The sequence below is a fragment of the Pollachius pollachius genome (genome assembly GCF_949987615.1).
Source record: "Pollachius pollachius genome assembly, chromosome: 17".
Lineage (NCBI taxonomy): Eukaryota > Metazoa > Chordata > Actinopteri > Gadiformes > Gadidae > Pollachius > Pollachius pollachius.
In genome coordinates this window covers 22,093,061-22,110,923 of record NC_136950.1, presented here as the reverse complement: position 1 = coordinate 22,110,923, position 17,863 = coordinate 22,093,061, and the positions used below count along the sequence as shown (strand labels likewise).

Here is a 17,863-nt window from a genome sequence, read left to right as displayed (position 1 = left end):
TTAACCATGTGTGCTTTGTAGTAGCTAATGGACATATTTATCAGGTTAGAGCCCCTCAGAGATTAGAGGCCATTCAAGAATAGGTTCTGGGATAGGGTCTGCTAGAATAGGGTCTGCCAGAATAGGGTCTGCTAGAATAGTCCCATTTGGGCCAATAGTTCGGGGTTCATCCTCTTCATGCACTCTCAATTTAAGGGAGGGAGTCCACTTTAAGAGGGCCAAATCAAAACATATCTGATCATATCTCTCTTGGGTTGATGTGCACACTTTAACTACTTCACAAAGGACATTTTAACAAAGGACTGATGGAGTCTTAGTGTTCTATATCTCATTGCAATTATATATGGATGACATCTCCTGTATGTTAAATCTATTTACTTCTTGGATTTATTCTTTAATGATGTGTTGGGATTGTCGACTACTGTTTGCAAACCAAATTGCACCCCTGAGACAATAAAGATAATCCAATCCAACGAATCAAAGTGCTTCCCGTGGGGGAAGAGTCAAAAGTGTTCAAAATGATGTTTAATAAGACCTATATCTTGAGGCCCTTTTAAAGTCTTGTTTGACCTTGTTCAAAAAAACAAAACAAAAAATCTGATTAACTCTACGAAGGACCCAGAGTTTCTGAATTTGATTTGAACACTACTTGATCTTATTCTTTGAAATTGATTACAAAGCAAAATTAGCCTGGAGTTAAAAAAACAAAACATTTATTGTTATGTTTACGTTATGTAGAGGCGTATATGACATTCACAAAATACAGTAAATTAATCAAAAAAGAAAATATATATGCAGTCATTTTTTAACAAAAGATTTAACACACACACACAAACAATATATATGGTAATAAGCATGGTTTCGCTAGGCTACATAAGACAAAATAAAAACACTGATATTAGAACAAAAACTTGAGGAATTTCCATCCTTATTACAGGAGTCTTCCTTTATATGGCTTCAGTTATTCTGATGAAGACTACCAGAGTCTGGCTGAACTTTAAACAATCTTATGTTATAGAGAGCAACTAAAACCAACCCCCTGCATCAGGTACATGTTTACAGCCAGCCACACACTAAAAAAGGCATGGCTGCACAAAATAATTATTGCCTAAGACAAGCCAACACACACACACACACACACACACACACACACAAGTCTCTGGGCAGAGTTAAATATTTTTTTCAGTTGGTGGAAGGGGACACTCTGTTCCCATCATCAGAATGAACTCTGAGTGACTGTAGACTATTCCACACAATGAAAAAAGTTTTGATTCGATAATGCTGACACATCATTGGGCAAAAAATACATCAAATTAAAGACCCGCCAAAATTCCCTCCGATCACTGGCCTACAGTGAGGAATACAACACACACACACACACACACACACACACACACACACACACACACACACTTCAAACCAGCACTTCACAAGCCCGACAGACAAGAAAGTCACAGATAGCGGATCGGGTCTGAAATTATTAAAACAACCAATCCACCGTGAAGCGGAAGTGGACTGTTACCCTGGTAACAGCCGGGAGGGCCTCCACAAACTGACCCTTTTTTCTTTGAAAATGGAACACGTAATACTCAGACAGGTCAGACGGTGGGGGCTTTGTTGCCGTAGGTTTACACTTTGGAAAGATGTGATAATTGGGACGACTGAACCATGCAGCCCTTGTATTTTTCTGGTGCTTCACATGAGCATGGGCGTAAAACAAAGACCGAACACAAAACAATACAAAACACAAAACAACTGCATTTGGCAACTCTGTATAACAGTAAAGCTATGGCAAGAGCTAAAATATTCATTTTACATTTTTAAATGGCCCAACAACAACATCCCCACTCTTCATCCCCTACTTGTTAAATGGTTGTGAAGATCACTCCTTATTCTAATAATATTTAAAGTATAAGTCCCTAAGGAGACTGAATATGAAGGAACCCCTGAGCCAGCTGTTGATATGATACAAAACACCATTCATTGGAAACGAGGGCAGAATACCAGGAGTAATATCGCCACCTGCTGGCCATCATCGGTGCTGCAGACGCATCCTAACGAGAGGCAAGGAGGCGTAGTACCTGCGTTGCACTGCGACGACAAAATGCATTTGGTAAGAATGACAACGGCCGTGGAGGTGGGAGGACAGGTAAAGCTTGAATGTTGTAAACACTTCAGTGGTCTGAGCTCCCTGTAGATCAGCCCTTATTTGGCAACAAGCGCCGTGGGCCTAGAAAAGGTGAAGCCTCGGGCTGCATAAAAGTGAGCCTGGAGAGACGTGATGACTGAAGGGAACATAAAAAAAATAAGAGTAAAGAAAATATCCGTCCCCATTCAGCATAGCATCGCCTAAACATGTTGGAGGCTGTTTTCAGAACGCTTTTCCCAGGTGAAAGGTCCGATATTAAAAAGCAGCAAATGTAGATTAAATATATGTAAACGGAGCCTCCCACCGCAACACTTACAGCTGATTGGTTGAGTTCCTGTTAGTTATAAAAAACAAAAACAACAGCTGCTGCTTCACACCCAACTCACGCCATGAATCACAAAATCCAAAAATGAAGCACCTTGTTGATAGACATCGATACCCAAATCCAGAAAGTGCAACTGTGCCATCTTGTGCTGCTCCGTCCAAAACCCCATGCGGGACGAGACACCCCCCCCCCCCCCTTCCAATAACGGTTTGGTTTAGTCCAGGTCTGCAAGGTGCAGTCCACACACAGCCGCAAACAAAAACAACGACGACATAACTAAATCCATTGCTCCTTGTAAACGTCCATTACTACCCATCAGTCCATGAAGAAAATTATTATAAAATAAAAGAAAAAAAAAGAGCGGAGAATAAACAGAAGAAAAACAAAAACAGCAACAACCTGTAGAAGACTGTTCAGCTCCAGCTAGCCTTCACCTCTGGGCCAGCACTTACCTGACGGCCGAGAGGGGCTTCTTGGTCTGAAACGGGAGTTTGGTGGATTCCCCGCCCCCCCCAGACATCACTCCTAGTCGTATGTCGTGAAGTTTCACAAGCGGAAAGCGTGAAAAAAATAAAAAGAGATATATAAATCTATAGATAGACACATATATCTTCATACATCTATATATATATATCTATATATCTCTCATTGATACGAACAGCGTATGTGTGTGTATCTGGACAACGTGCGGGTGTGTGTGTGTGTGGGGGGGGGGGGGGGGGCACCACACACGGCGCCACTGCCATGACGACCGGCACGGTGGGAATGGTGGGATGGAGGATGCGCTGGGAGACCGTTTCCATGGTGACAGGCTAAGGTGTTGTGTCACTTAAGGCATCGTTTTCAAAAATGGCCGAGGAGTTTCTGCCGTGACAGAGAATAAAAAAGGAAAGAAAACGGCACATTAGCTTCTGGGTGAAGTGGCGCGCGCACGCACGCACACACACGCACACGCACACACACACACGCACACGCACACACACACACACTGTCTTTCGGCCAAATATCAGCAATTTTTCCCAAGTTGTTCTATGGAATGCCATAGACTCCAATGTAAGAGGAATGATAATAGTAAGAAAACATAGAAACACAATGGGTGTCTCGCAGTTTCGCTGCTTGACCCCCAATAATAATAATAATAATAATAATAATAATAATAATAATAATAATAATAATAGGACCACGATTATCAGCGGCCACGCATCCCCAGTCTCACCGGGTTAGGACTCGCTCTCCAGCGATACGGTGATGCTGTCCGGTCCCACTGTGGAGCAGAGAGGAGTTCAGAGTTCAGAGCAACACAGAGCCCCCGCCCGGCACGAAGGCACTGCCGCGGTCCGACGTTAGCTGGCCCATTTACAATGCTAGGGTGGTGTGTGTGTGTGTGTGTGTGTGTGTGTCGTGCCTGATGTCAGGGTGTGGGGGGGCGGAGGGCCTGAGGTCAGGGTGTGGGGGGCCGCTGTTTGGTTGCCGTGCAGGGGGCTGCTCAGCAGGTGGTCCTGGACCTCGCTCAGGGGGCTGGCCGGGACCTCCGCCGCACTGCAGGCCCCCCAGACGGGGGGGTCAGAGTTAGGAGGTTTCATGCTACGTGTTGTCTATTTTATAATCTGAAAGTTAACTTTGTGACCGAAAGGAGAATCCTCTGCGTTGCAAAATGCGCAGCGAACCATTAGAACCAAGGATCCACAGTTCATGCGGAAGGCCTTTCCTCCGGGGCCATTACCTCTTGCTGGGCTCCGGGGGCTGGGAGCCGCCTGCCTGCTCCGGGTCGGGGCTCACCAGGCGGGTCGGGAAGATCAACCCGTCGCCCTGGCTGCAGAGGCCATGAGGGGTTAGGCGGACACATTACGTACATTTACAACAACAGCGCAATCCTTTCGATTTATAAAGTGGGTACAATATATTTATTTATTCCTCCTTTTAGAGGCAGTTCACTGCATCTTATTTGGTAAATGGACTGCAATTATATAGCACTTTTATCCAACACACTTTACAATACTACTTGACATTCACCCATTCATGAACACATTCACACACCGACGGCGGAGTCAGCCACGCAGGGCGACAGCCGGCTGTTCGGGATCAGTCAGGGTGAGGTGCCTTGCTCAGGGACACTCAGCTTTTTGAAATCCTGACAGCCTCCCAGTAGTAGTGCCTACTTCTCCGCAATCCACCAGTGCTCAGCGGCCAAGCCTGGTCATGCAGCTGTTTAGCGGGCTGTGGACGGGTACCTCGCTTCAAGGGGCCCAGACGTAGATATCTCCGTTCACTCCAATACAAGTGGTGAACAGGAATGTGTCTCCGCAATTTTTACCCCCTGGAACGCCCCTACCCCCTGGAACTCCCTCCCTCTGGCCATCCCAAACTCTGACACACTCTGTTCATTCAAAAGGTCTCTTCAGGACCACCTACAACATTTGACAAATCGCCCTCCGCCATCTTCCACCCTCTCCCGCTCTCTTAACGTGTTGCCAATTGTTTTGGTGTTGTTGATTTTTTTTCCCTTTTGTTTGAGTGTCTGTACTGTCTGTATGTATTCCTTTCTTATTTGTAAAGCGTCCTTGAGTATTTAGAAAAGCGCTATAAAAAAACGGATCAATTATTATTATTATTATTATTTATTCAAAAGGTCCAAAGACAAACAACGGGTGCATTACGGTATCATGGTCAAAAACTAATATAAACATATCAGTTGCGTTTGTATATAATTTTCATTTAAACTTCGTTGTTGGTCGATATGTATGTAACCATTTATTTTAATATAAAAATTATTGATTGCATTTTTCGTAAATAGTGAGTTGGAAGGAATCTGTTTCTTGAGCAATAATATTGAACTGTATTTTTTCTACGCCTACTTATATTTACTATGTTGTTAGTGTTATCTGTTATATGGAGGAATCTTGCATATTTATAAAGTTCCCAGATCAATAAAGTTCTATCTCTTTTTATTTGAACTGCCTGTATGTCCTCTTGATTATAGTATTACGTTGTGTGTACCTTCGTTATCAGCTATCATAAAATGGTGTCCAAATTAGGGCCACAAACCAGTGGCTGCACCAACATTTGGCCACTTTTATTTTGGAAGTGCTCATCCCCGAGAGTTTTAAATCACACTGAAGATAAACTTATTCTGAACTTGCTTTAATCCATGTTTATTTGATTTAGAATCACGTTATTTTATTTAAAATGTGTTGCTTGCTGGTACACCAGCTGTTGGGTCTGTGTATATGTTTGGTCATTTGATTCTTGTTTCAGAAACAGAAAAAGATATTAAAAAACGAGTGGTAATTATGATTTGTTTTAAAATACAAAAAAGAAAATTTAAAAACAAGGTGTTTTTCTTTATCAGGTCAAAAAGGGATAAACTAATCTAAAACAATAATAAAAATAATATAATAATTGTTGGATAATAATTGTTGCCCAGATGGCAGGAGGAGTGTAATTTAAAGATCACATATAAAGAATCATCGGGGGGGTTAGTAACTTATACTTCCATGGTCGGTAAACACTGTGACTGTGCTCGCTCAGACCTCTCGCTTATGATGCTACAATGCTAGAGAACAAGAGTATGACTGCATCCGGAATGTCATGCACTAGGGCGTGGCTAGGCTCCCGTGATGTGGAAGCAAATCTCTCCTTGATGATGCCCTGCGCCATTGAGCAGTTTTCATAGGAATGAACGGGCGCCATGTTTTAATCCGCTGTGCTTTTCTTTATAGGTCCATGCACTACTGACACCTATTGCATCCTTAAGACAAACTCCTTGTTGTTTTACACAAGAAATGATTTTAAAATAAATATCAGGGAAAAGGCTGAATTAATGCTAGAATGCTTTGTATGGCAGACATCTATTTTAAACTATGTTTGGTAACTCATTCTAAAGCGCTCACCTGGTGAAGACGGGCAGGGGCCAGTACTTCTTCTGGTCCCCAAAGACCTGGGCCACGTTCTTGCGGAAGCCCAGAGAGAAGCCGTTCTTATCAGAGCCGGTCCTGAAGACCGGGGCTCTGAACGCCTCTGATGGAGAGAAGCAGGGAGACAGAATATGAATATCTGTACGTAAGAATATAAAGGAAGTCACAAGCACACAATGGACTGTAGGGCTGCAACCACCATCAATCAACAGAGAATTAAAATATACATTTAGATTTTTGATTGACGATTAATCATTATGAATTACAAATACAAAATATTTCATGGATCATTAAAAAATGTACACTTATTGTTTCCCACTGTTTTGGCGTCTTTTTGTTTGAGAACACGTACCGATAGTGGACCGGTTCCTCCCTACCAGCCACAGGTGGTAGCTGAAGAGGGACAGAATACTGATGCAGAACATGGCCGCCACGAAGAACAGGAACAGCACGTGGAATTTAGCGTGCGTGTCTGGCAGGTTGTTCTGGGAGGGGAAGAAAGAAAGAGCGAGAGCGAGAGCGAGAGAGAACAAGGTTAAAACAAACACAGCATGGCCGGAGATTCCTCAAGGGAAATGGGAAAGCGACACGTGAATGGGATGAAAGGAGGGTGAACTGGTCCCTTTTCAGGCCGTGCAAACACAGGTGTTGCACCTCCCGTTAACAGAACTGTTCAGTTCTATCTGCTGCCCTGGTTCTGTGGAGAACCCAGCAGAACCAAACAGCTCCTGCTGACACCAGCGTGAAAAGGGTCCGTGGGGACGGGGACACAGAACCACGGCACAACTTAACAGAACCACAACGTTACACAGAACCACAACATAACACAGAACCACAACGTAACAGAACCACAATGTAACACAGAACCACGACGTAACACAGAACCACGACGTAACAGAACCACGACATAACAGAACCACAACGTAACAGAACCACGACGTAACAGAACCACTACGTAACAGAACCACGACGTAACAGAACCACAACGTAACACAGAACCACAACGTAACACAGAACCACGACGTAACACAGAACCACGACGTAAAAGAACCACAACGTAACAGAACCACAACGTCACAGAACCACAATGTAACACAGAACCACAACGTAACACAGAACCACGACGTAACAGAACCACGACGTAACAGAACCACGACGTAACAGAACCACAACGTAACACAGAACCACAACGTAACAGAACCACAACGTAACACAGAACCACAACGTAACACAGAACCACAACGTAACAGAACCACGACGTAACAGAACCACGACGTAACACAGAACCACAACGTAACAGAACCACAACGTTACACAGAACCACGACGTAACAGAATCACGACGTAACAGAACCACAACGTAACACAGAACCACAACGTAACACAGAACCACGATGTAACACAGAACCACGACGTAAAAGAACCACGACATAACAGAACCACAACGTAACAGAACCACAACGTAACACAGAACCACAACGTAACACAGAACCACAACGTAACACAGAACCACAACGTAACAGAACCACGACGTAACAGAACCACAAAGTAACAGAACCACAACGTAACACAGAACCACAACGTAACAGAACCACAACGTAACACAGAACCACAACGTAACACAGAACCACAACGTAACACAGAACCACAACGTAACAGAACCACAATGTAACACAGAACCACGACGTAACACAGAACCACGACGTAACAGAACCACGACATAACAGAACCACAACGTAACAGAACCACGACGTAACAGAACCACTACGTAACAGAACCACGACGTAACAGAACCACAACGTAACACAGAACCACAACATAACACAGAACCACGATGTAACACAGAACCACGACGTAAAAGAACCACGACATAACAGAACCACAACGTAACAGAACCACAACGTCACAGAACCACAATGTAACACAGAACCACAACGTAACACAGAACCACAACGTAACAGAACCACGACGTAACAGAACCACAAAGTAACAGAACCACAACGTAACACAGAACCACAACGTAACAGAACCACAACGTAACACAGAACCACAACGTAACACAGAACCACAACGTAACAGAACCACGACGTAACAGAACCACGACGTAACACAGAACCACAACGTAACAGAACCACAACGTTACACAGAACCACGACGTAACAGAATCACGACGTAACAGAACCACAACGTAACACAGAACCACAACGTAACACAGAACCACGATGTAACACAGAACCACGACGTAAAAGAACCACGACATAACAGAACCACAACGTAACAGAACCACAACGTCACAGAACCACAATGTAACACAGAACCACAACGTAACACAGAACCACAACGTAACAGAACCACGACGTAACAGAACCACAAAGTAACAGAACCACAACGTAACACAGAACCACAACGTAACAGAACCACAACGTAACACAGAACCACAACGTAACACAGAACCACAACGTAACACAGAACCACAACGTAACAGAACCACGACGTAACAGAACCACGACGTAACACAGAACCACAACGTAACAGAACCACAACGTAACAGAACCACAACGTTACACAGAACCACGACGTAACAGAATCACGACGTAACAGAACCACAACGTAACACAGAACCACAACGTAACACAGAACCACGACGTAACACAGAACCACAACGTAACACAGAACCACGATGTAACAGAACCACAACGTAACACAGAGCCACAACGTCACAGAACCACAACATAACACAGAACCACAACGTAACACAGAACCAAAACGTAACACAGAACCACAACGTAACACAGAACCACGATGTAACACAGAACCACGACGTAACAGAACCACGACGTAACACAGAACCACGACGTAACACAGAACCACGACGTAACACAGAACCACGACGTAACACAGAACCACGACGTAACAGAACCATGACGTAACAGAACCACGACGTAACACAGAACCACAACAGAACACAGAACCACGACGTAACACAGAACCACGACGTAACAGAACCACGACGTAACACAGAACCACGACGTAAAAGAACCACGACGTAACAGAACCACGACGTAACACAGAACCACAACGTAACAGAACCACGACGTAACACAGAACCACAACGTAACACAGAACCACAACGTAACACAGAACCACGACGTAACACAGAACCACAACGTAACACAGAACCACGACGTCACAGAACCACAACGTCACAGAACCACAACAAAACACAGAACCACAACATAACACAGAACCACGACGTAACACAGAACCACAATGTAAGACAGAACCACAATGTAAGACAGAACCACAATGTAAGACAGAACCACAACGTAACACAGAACCAAAACGTAACACAGAATCACAACGTAACACAGAACCACGATGTAACACAGAACCACGACGTAACACAGAACCACGACGTAACACAGAACCACGACGTAACACAGAACCACAACGTAACGCAGAACCACGACGTAACACAGAACCACGACGTAACAGAACCATGACGTAACAGAACCACGACGTAACACAGAACCACAACAGAACACAGAACCACAACGTAACACAGAACAACGACGTAACAGAACCACGACGTAACAGAACCACGACGTAACACAGAACCACGACGTAACACAGAACCACGACGTAACAGAACCATGATGTAACAGAACCACGACGTAACACAGAACCACAACAGAACACAGAACCACGACGTAACACAGAACCATGACGTAACAGAACCACAACGTAACAGAACCAGGACGTAACAGAACCACGACGTAACACAGAACCACGACGTAACAGAACCACGACGTAACAGAACCACGACGTAACACAGAACCACAACGTAACAGAACCACGACGTAACACAGAACCACAACGTAACACAGAACCACAACGCAACACAGAACCACAACATAACACAGAACCACGACGTAACACAGAACCACAACGTAACACAGTACCACGATGTAACAGAACCACAACGTAACACAGAACCACAACGTAACAGAACCACAACATAACACAGAACCACAACATAACACAGAACCACGACGTAACACAGAACCACAATGTAAGACAGAACCACAATGTAAGACAGAACCACAACGTAACACAGAACAACAACGTAACAGAACCACGATGTAACACAGAACCACGACGTAACACAGAACCACAACGTAACACAGAACCACGACGTAATACAGAACCACAACGTAACAGAACCACGACGTAACACGGATCTGGGTGGCGGGGGGGCGTGGTAGTGGCTGGGGGCGCGGGGATGGGACGGGGGGGACGGGGGACGGGGGGGACGCGGGCTTTGGGGGGCTTGGGCACGCGGGGGGGGGGGGGGGGGTTACCTTGGGGCAGTTCTCTGCCGATTTCCTCCGGCAAAGCTTTAGTGCAAACAGAGACAACACAGGTTAGCAACACCGGGAGGGAACAGGAGGGGGGCAGGGTCAAAGGTCAAAGCCAAGAGAGTCCGGTTAAAAGGGATGTGTGTGTGTGTGTGTGTGTGTGTGTGTGTGTGTGTGTGTGTGTGTGTGTGATCTGAACAGAGGGTAAACAAACAGCAACACAAAAGAAGAAAGGGGATGCACCGAGGTGGGGGACACTGGCAGAGACAAGTCCGCGTCTCCCCCGACGGCTCGAGAGGCGCAGCGGGGGAACAATGAGGGAGTGTGTTCGTTAGGACATGGGGAGAACAAGAGCTTCATGGGGGGGAGGGGGGCTTAGAGACACTGGGGCCGTACAGAACCCAGGGAGCACCACCATGCAGAACTGGTGGCACACACACACACACACACACGGGTCTACTCACGGTCCAGAACTTGATGAAATACTGCAGTACGGTGGCGGCGATGAACAGGCAGTACACGAGCGAGTAGGCCAAGAAGAGGATGAAATACTTGTAGTTGGAGAAGCCCACACAATTGTTCACCCTGGGAAACACACGGGAAGACATAGCTGCTGCATGAGCAGAAAGGGGGCGCAGGCGCTTGAACTAAGATGTTAGTCAGTCTATAGGAATAAAAGAGTGAAAAACGTACCACGGACAATGATGGTCCATCTTCAGCACACACCTGGAGACGTAGAGAAGCGCAGAACAGATGGTTATTCTCCCTGTGCGTCTCACTCACCAGCAGCCATCACTGAGGGAAATGGACCTTTAGAGCCACCGTTCTAAAGGTCCGTGCCTAGGTTCCTGTACCAGCCCATATCCATGCTGACCCTCCTAGTTCAATTCAGACCAGACTCTGCCTTGATTGGCTTTCGGCCTCCATCTTGCCTGTCAATCACAGGTACGTGACAAGCTGAACACGTGACAGGGCAGAGTGGGGGCGGTGGTTTAAAGGCTCTCCAGCTGCTTAGGGAGATGGTATCGGTCAGCCCCCCCCCCCTGTGTGTTGGGAGGTCTTACATGTCGCAGGCGGAGCAGTGGTGGCAGCGGTCGGGCTTGATGACTTGGCAGCGGTCACAGTAGCGGATGGCTGCATTAGGAACACACAACAACACAACAGTACACAACACAACCCCTGAAGCTAGAGGGGGGGTCAGAGGTCAAACACATTCAGCAGAGGAGTGTGGAACGGACGATGCTTAGAAGGGTGTGTGGGTGTGTGTATGTGTGCGTGCGTGTGTGTGCGTGCGTGTGCGTAACCTCCAGAGACGGTGCGTGTGCGTTTGGGCATGCGTGTGTGCGTGTGCATGTGTGTGTGTGTGCGTGTGCCTTACCTCCAGAGCCGGTGCGTGTGTAGAGCGGCAGGCTGGAGGCGGCCCGCCACAGCACCTCCTGCTGCGCCTCCGGACGCTCCTCCTTCTCATAGCATTCCTTCTCCGCCTTGGCCAGGCAGAACTGGAGGGGCAGTTAGGGGGTTAGGGCAGAACTGGAGGGGCAGTTAGGGGGTTAGGGCAGAACTGGAGGGGCAGTTAGGGGGTTAGGGCAGAACTGGAGGGGCAGTTAGGGGGTTAGGGCAGGACTGGAGGGCAGTTAGGGGGTTAGGGGGTTAGGGCAGAACTGGAGGGGCAGTTAGGGGGTTAGGGCAGAACTGGAGGGCAGTTAGGGGGTTAGGGCAGAACTGGAGGGCAGTTAGGGGGTTAGGGCAGAACTGGAGGGCAGTTAGGGGGTTAGGGCAGGACTGGAGGGCAGTTAGGGGATTAGGGCAGGACTGGAGGGCAGTTAGGGGGTTAGGGCAGGACTGGAGGGCAGTCAGGGGGTTAGGGCAGGACTGGAGGGCAGTCAGGGTTAGGGTTCAGCCCCGTGTGTCTACCTGGGGAGCCCCCCCTTCCTGCTGGGGGTGGACTTCATGTGTGTAACGAGTCTCTCTGAGTACCGCAGCCCATCGGCATCACTCTGGGCCTCATCGTTTCATCCCCTAGACTCATTAGGGGTCGTTGATACCAAATGGGGGTCGTATGTAAGATCGGGTCAAAACCCCACGGGGGGTCAGGCAGAACACATGGGTCTCTTGACCTATGCTGCCATGGCAACAGGATTCACACGATCCCGTCGCATGCCATGCGTTGTCATGGCAACCTGCCACCTCAACCCGTTGGACGGCCACACATGGTGTGGTGTGGGGGGGGGCAGGTGCACATGCTTCAGTAAGGGGGAGGGAGGACTGGTTTATCTTTGATATGTTGATAAACCAGAAGCAAAAAACAACAACCAACAATCTGCATGGGGAATGTCTTCTTTGACGTTCAAACCATCATCAGCAGTATGTGGATAGCGTGAGCCCCGATATCAAGACAGGGCCATCGTGATACTATTGAGGAATAGCTTACATGCCATGTCATTATATGACATGTAATACACTAAATGACACATGCATTTTATCATATCAATGCCAACAGAACGACTACGGTGGACTATTGCTGGTCCCTGCCGCTTGTCTCTCATGAGAGAGACAAGCGGCAGAGGCTCCAGCTGCTCTGAGGACCAGGCCTTACCTCTTTGGAAGGGTTGGCCGGCTTGGTGAAGATGGTCTTCCAGTAGGACCACACGAACATGACGAAGGAGACGTGGAAGAATATCAGATACACAACTGGAAAGGGAGCAGAACACAAAGTGACCAATGGAAACCCACTCAGAGAGTTACATCGATCCACACGCCATTCCATTTAATTAACAGGAAATTAAAGAAGTAGCCAGCAGGAGTCGAAACTCGAGGAGGGTCCACCAACTCCTAATACATGAACACGGCAGTGATAACACATGTAAATGTATGTATATGTGGTGCAATGAGCTTTTGGTAATGGGACCGATACCAATGCTTTGCCAAAGATCAGGAAACACTTCTGATCTCCACCGAGAGCAGACCGCAGCATGTGTCAACAATAGAGAGTCTGTAGAGTCGTCAAGAATGAGGAAATATACTTACTCTGCTCTCCTATACTGCTATATCCTATAGTGACTGAAACATAAAACATACAAATCAATGTTAAACAGACCAAACAATAACTTCTATATAGAACTATCGGATTAACTATAATTATTATTATGGATAACAATAATGTAGTAGGCTGACTGCCATAACGTAGTGGCACAACGTTAAAGATGAGTTTTACAAGAATTCATATAATGAATATAATTAAATCAGTTTTCTATAGGTTATTGTATGGGAGATTTGACTTCACCAACCTATGTTATAAACATTTTAGCCTGAAAAGGTCCATTTAATCCATTTCCCCATGTAGCCGGTAAATGCCAGCAAGCAGACAGTTTAATAGCTTTGCATCCGAGCTGAAGTAAAAGGAACATCTCTTGAGCCAGACGTATCTTTCCCCCCTTGATGAACAATGGGGCAAAGCGGCGAGCAGCAATTAACCCTCAGAGAAAACTTTGATCAGAACCTCCACATCGAAGCACGTTAACCCAAACACCCAGCGCATATGAAACACGTAGCATCACGTTTACATCTTTTATTAATCTTAGCAGCTGGATCGCTTCCCAACACACCAACGTTGGAGCTGCAGCCCGTTGACTTCCTGCTGGACAGCAGCAGTCAACACTCCTGGGCGTCCGGGGAGCCTGTCGCTCAGGGGGGCCGTGACGGGTACTCACATATGCAGAGCTCCACGACGTACGCGTAATAGGACCAGCAGACGACCAGGGCGATGAAAATCACAGGTATCCATGATAATCCCCGTTGACAGCATCTCAATACGTGTGTAGGCGCCATCTTTCTCCTCGGAACTGAAAAAAAGGGAGTGTCGATGTGACGTCACTTGATGAAGTCTCTTGTTTCAGGCCCCGGCACAATCTATAAGCATATATAGTATATTTTAAAAAACGTATATATATACATATATGTTTAAAAAAGACGTCTGCCAAAGTATTTGATTTTGCTTGCTTTATCCACAAACGTCCACGGGTTTTCTTGTCTTCAGAGACGCGGCGTTCGAACAGCTGACCAGAAAAAGGCCGAGACAACAGTAACAAGGAAAACAAAGTCCGCGGATCGAAGTCGAAAACAACACGTTTATTGACTTGACTTAAGACTCACGAACAACCAGAAGGAAACCTTAACCCGAATCAACGATCCCAAGATCTAAAAAGAAAAGTTAAACCGCTTCAAGAAAAGAAAAAGTCAACGAAATCCTTGTCTAATAATATTGACAATGAGTTTTGGGGAAATGGACATCACTAAGTATTTGTTGCGCATTGGTTTCAACCATCCCACCGAACCGACATTAGAGGTGCTGCGGTCGCTCCACAGCTTCCATCTGCTGGCGGTGCCCTTCGAGAACCTCACCCTGCACTGCGGGGGGCGGCTGAGTCCCGACCTCCACGCTGTCTACGACAAGATTGTAAACCAGCGTCGGGGAGGCTTATGCTATGAGAACAACGGCCTCTTCTCTTGGTTGCTCTCCAAACTGGGCTTCGAGGTCACCATCCTCTCAGGCCAGGTGAAGAATGCGATCACCGGCTGTTATGGACCCCCCTTTGACCACCTGATTTCCATGGTTAGTCTCAGGGGTCGGCGTTGGCTGTGTGACGTCGGCTTTGGGAGTGCGGGCTTCAGCGCGCCCCTCTCATTGGACGCCTCGGGTGAGCCCCAGACAACGGGCCACCGGGTGTACCGGGTCAGGGAGGAGGGCGACCTGCGCTTTCTGGAGTGGCGCGGGGAACCTGAACAGGTGACGGACGGAGAGTGGAAGGGGATCTATAAATTCACTCTGGAGCCTCGCAGGAGAGAGAACTTTACCGGGATGTGCGATTATCACCAGAGCTCCCCCTCTTCCATCTTCTTCTGCAAGTCTGTTTGTACAATTCTGAAACCTGACGGAAGACTGACCTTAGTCGGGCACACGTTGACCACCACCACCTTCCGCACAGATGAGAGCGCCTTCAAGACCAGCGGGAGGACACTCACAGATGAAGAGATTCCTGTTGTTCTGGAAAAGATGTTTGGAGTTGTGTTGCCGTCTCCCCTTATCACAAAGGACGAGGACGTGTTGCCCCCCTCGGTCGAGTACTGACCGGTGGTCCAGAAATACATATTCAATTACATTGCAAAGGCAGAGATAAATTCTCGGGTTGATTTAATAAATTAATATACAACACTTTAAGATGTACAATGGTCATCGCCGTAATTTTCATATTCTTTTTTTTTTAAGACAACAAAGTTTGTGTTCAAAGTATTTACACATGTACAATTCTCAGGCAGGACTTTCCAAAGCAAGGTGGGTACATCGACACAGATACTGGGATTCAACACAAGTCCACCATTTCCGTCTCGCTCTCCCTTGCCTACAAAATCTAAATCTTGGCATCAAGTATCTCGCACGTCATAGGAAATCCAGCCAATCAGCGACCACGAGGGTCGTCCAGCAGAATGATTGACGTCCATTGAAAAAAAAATAAAGGGGGAAAAAAACCCTGCTTAAGATTAATACGCGATCCAAGTAGATACAGTCCAAGGAATGATCTGAATCCAGGAGACGCGGGGTGCGGCCGTGGGCGGGGTTCAGTGAGCAGACGTATGGGGACGTGTTCGGGGGCTACTCCGCCGCCGGGCTGGGGGGGGGCGGAGGGCCCGAGCTCACGCGCCCCGCTTTGCGTTCGTAGTTGACGAGCCGCTGACCAACCAGGTACCTGTAAGGAGAGGGGCGGGAACACACATGACGTCAGTGTGTGTGTGTTTGTGTTACTGTTGTATTGCGTTATGTAAGGGACCGTCACACAATGAACATATCTGAAGAAAGCCTGTTGACAAAATCTTTTAGGTCGGAAATGAACCAATTAAAACGATTTGAATCTGCATTGATCCGCGTGTCGGGCCCCCAGCACGAAGCGGGCCCCGGAGCCTACTTGTCGTTCTTGATGTGCTCGTAGAGGCGCTTGAACTGGCGGATCTGGAAGGAGAGGATCCCAATGAGGGACACCACCATCAGCAGGAAGGGGTAGATCCGTCTCTGGATCAGGATCTCCATCTCCGGAGCAACGCCTGGGGGGGAAGGAGGTCAGCTGAGTACCTCTGAATCGTTGTTCTGATCTTTAGAGGTATAGGGGCCCACCGGGGGGGGACCTACCGGCAGAGGGCACCAGCGCCGTGGCGATGACGTAGGGCACGCACAGCGACAGCAGCAGCACTGAGATGACGGGCGCCGCCAGCTTGCGGATGATGAAGTGGAGGTCGATGTTGCGGATCCCGTTAGCATAAACCTGGGGGGGGGGGCAGCAGACACTGAAGTTGATTCATTCAGAAAATAAGAGCTGGGAGCACAGGGGGCGCTGGGGAAACCTCTACGATGGTCCCCCCGGCCCCCGGGACCTCACACTCACCTGCTCGATCACCGTCTTCAGCCACCACTGGGGGCCCATCAGGGTGATGGCCGCCATGATCTTGGCGTGAAGCACTCCGAGAGCCCAGTCCTGAACACAAGAGTGCAATGTTCGGCCCCCCGACTCAGCATCACATGACCCCCGACTCAGCATCACATGACCCCCGGCTCAGCATCACATGACCACCAGCTCAGCATCACATGACGTCCTGCTCCTCTGTAATCACCCAGCGTGCGACTGTGTTTTTTTTAGCACTTTGGTCAACTGTTGTTTTTTAAATGTGCTTTACAAATACATGTACATTACATTAGATTAGATTAGATTACATTACATTACATTAGTTTACATTACGTTACATTACATTACATTAGATTACATTACATTAGATTAGACTACATTACATTCGATTACATTACGTTACATAACATTACGTTACATTACATTACATTAGATTACATTACATTAGATTAGACTACATTACATTAGATTACATTACGTTACATTACATTACATTACATTAGATTAGACTACATTACATTCGATTACATTACGTTACATAACATTACATTACATTACATTACGCAATGACTCAGACAGGGAGCTCCAAGCAGAACGGGGCAGAGAGGGGTGTGCTCGGAGAGGAGGCGTTGGGGCGCACACCCACCTGCCAGGGGTAGAAGAGGG

The 17,863-nt window shown here is 47.1% G+C and overlaps 3 protein-coding genes across 4 annotated transcripts in view; 1 reads left to right on the top strand and 2 right to left on the bottom strand.

Moving 5' to 3' along the window:
* Positions 1-706: 706 nt before the first annotated feature.
* Positions 707-15,162, bottom strand: LOC307088608 (palmitoyltransferase ZDHHC20-B-like). 2 transcript variants are annotated; one of them, XM_079754553.1, is made up of 14 exons: positions 15,147-15,162; positions 14,456-14,587; positions 13,773-13,805; positions 13,342-13,436; positions 12,124-12,244; positions 11,810-11,879; positions 11,439-11,471; positions 11,210-11,330; positions 6,741-6,873; positions 6,365-6,491; positions 4,198-4,287; positions 3,880-4,013; positions 3,691-3,738; positions 707-3,338 (listed from the first exon to the last, which is right to left on the bottom strand). In XM_079754553.1, exons 2-13 carry the CDS (start codon positions 14,571-14,573, stop codon positions 3,695-3,697), a joined length of 1,119 nt encoding a protein of 372 aa, XP_079610679.1. In that variant the 5' UTR covers positions 14,574-14,587; positions 15,147-15,162; the 3' UTR covers positions 707-3,338; positions 3,691-3,694. The 2 variants fall into 2 exon arrangements, with proteins under 2 accessions (XP_079610679.1, XP_079610678.1); XM_079754552.1 differs by lacking the exon at positions 15,147-15,162 and adding an exon at positions 15,084-15,099.
* On the top strand, positions 14,657-15,926 carry LOC307088609 (arylamine N-acetyltransferase 2-like). The gene has a single exon (XM_079754554.1). It carries the CDS (start codon positions 15,013-15,015, stop codon positions 15,871-15,873), a length of 861 nt encoding a protein of 286 aa, XP_079610680.1. The 5' UTR covers positions 14,657-15,012; the 3' UTR covers positions 15,874-15,926.
* A 29-nt stretch (positions 15,927-15,955) lies between these two features.
* LOC307088607 (E3 ubiquitin-protein ligase MARCHF6-like) overlaps positions 15,956-17,863 on the bottom strand; it is a 21,345-nt gene continuing 19,437 nt past the window's right edge. Inside the window, exons 21-25 of the mRNA XM_079754551.1 lie at positions 17,844-17,863; positions 17,180-17,269; positions 16,927-17,059; positions 16,706-16,841; positions 15,956-16,489 (exon numbers count right to left, since the gene is read on the bottom strand). The exon at positions 17,844-17,863 is cut by the window's right edge and continues 115 nt beyond it. Coding sequence (XP_079610677.1) covers positions 16,396-16,489; positions 16,706-16,841; positions 16,927-17,059; positions 17,180-17,269; positions 17,844-17,863 — 473 coding nt within the window. The 3' untranslated portion in view covers positions 15,956-16,395. The remainder of the gene's footprint in view (positions 16,490-16,705; positions 16,842-16,926; positions 17,060-17,179; positions 17,270-17,843) is intronic.

Coding starts and splice junctions, on each gene's coding strand:
- LOC307088608 (XM_079754553.1), bottom strand. CDS start 14,573: ATGGCGCCTACACACGTATTGAGATGCTGTCAACGGGGATTATCATGG. Junction 12,245..13,341: donor CGGCCAACCCTTCCAAAGAG/GTAAGGCCTGGT, acceptor CTGCCCCTCCAG/TTCTGCCTGGCCAAGGCGGA. Junction 4,288..6,364: donor CCCCTGCCCGTCTTCACCAG/GTGAGCGCTTTA, acceptor TGGCCTCTGCAG/CCAGGGCGACGGGTTGATCT.
- LOC307088609 (XM_079754554.1), top strand. CDS start 15,013: ATGAGTTTTGGGGAAATGGACATCACTAAGTATTTGTTGCGCATTGGT.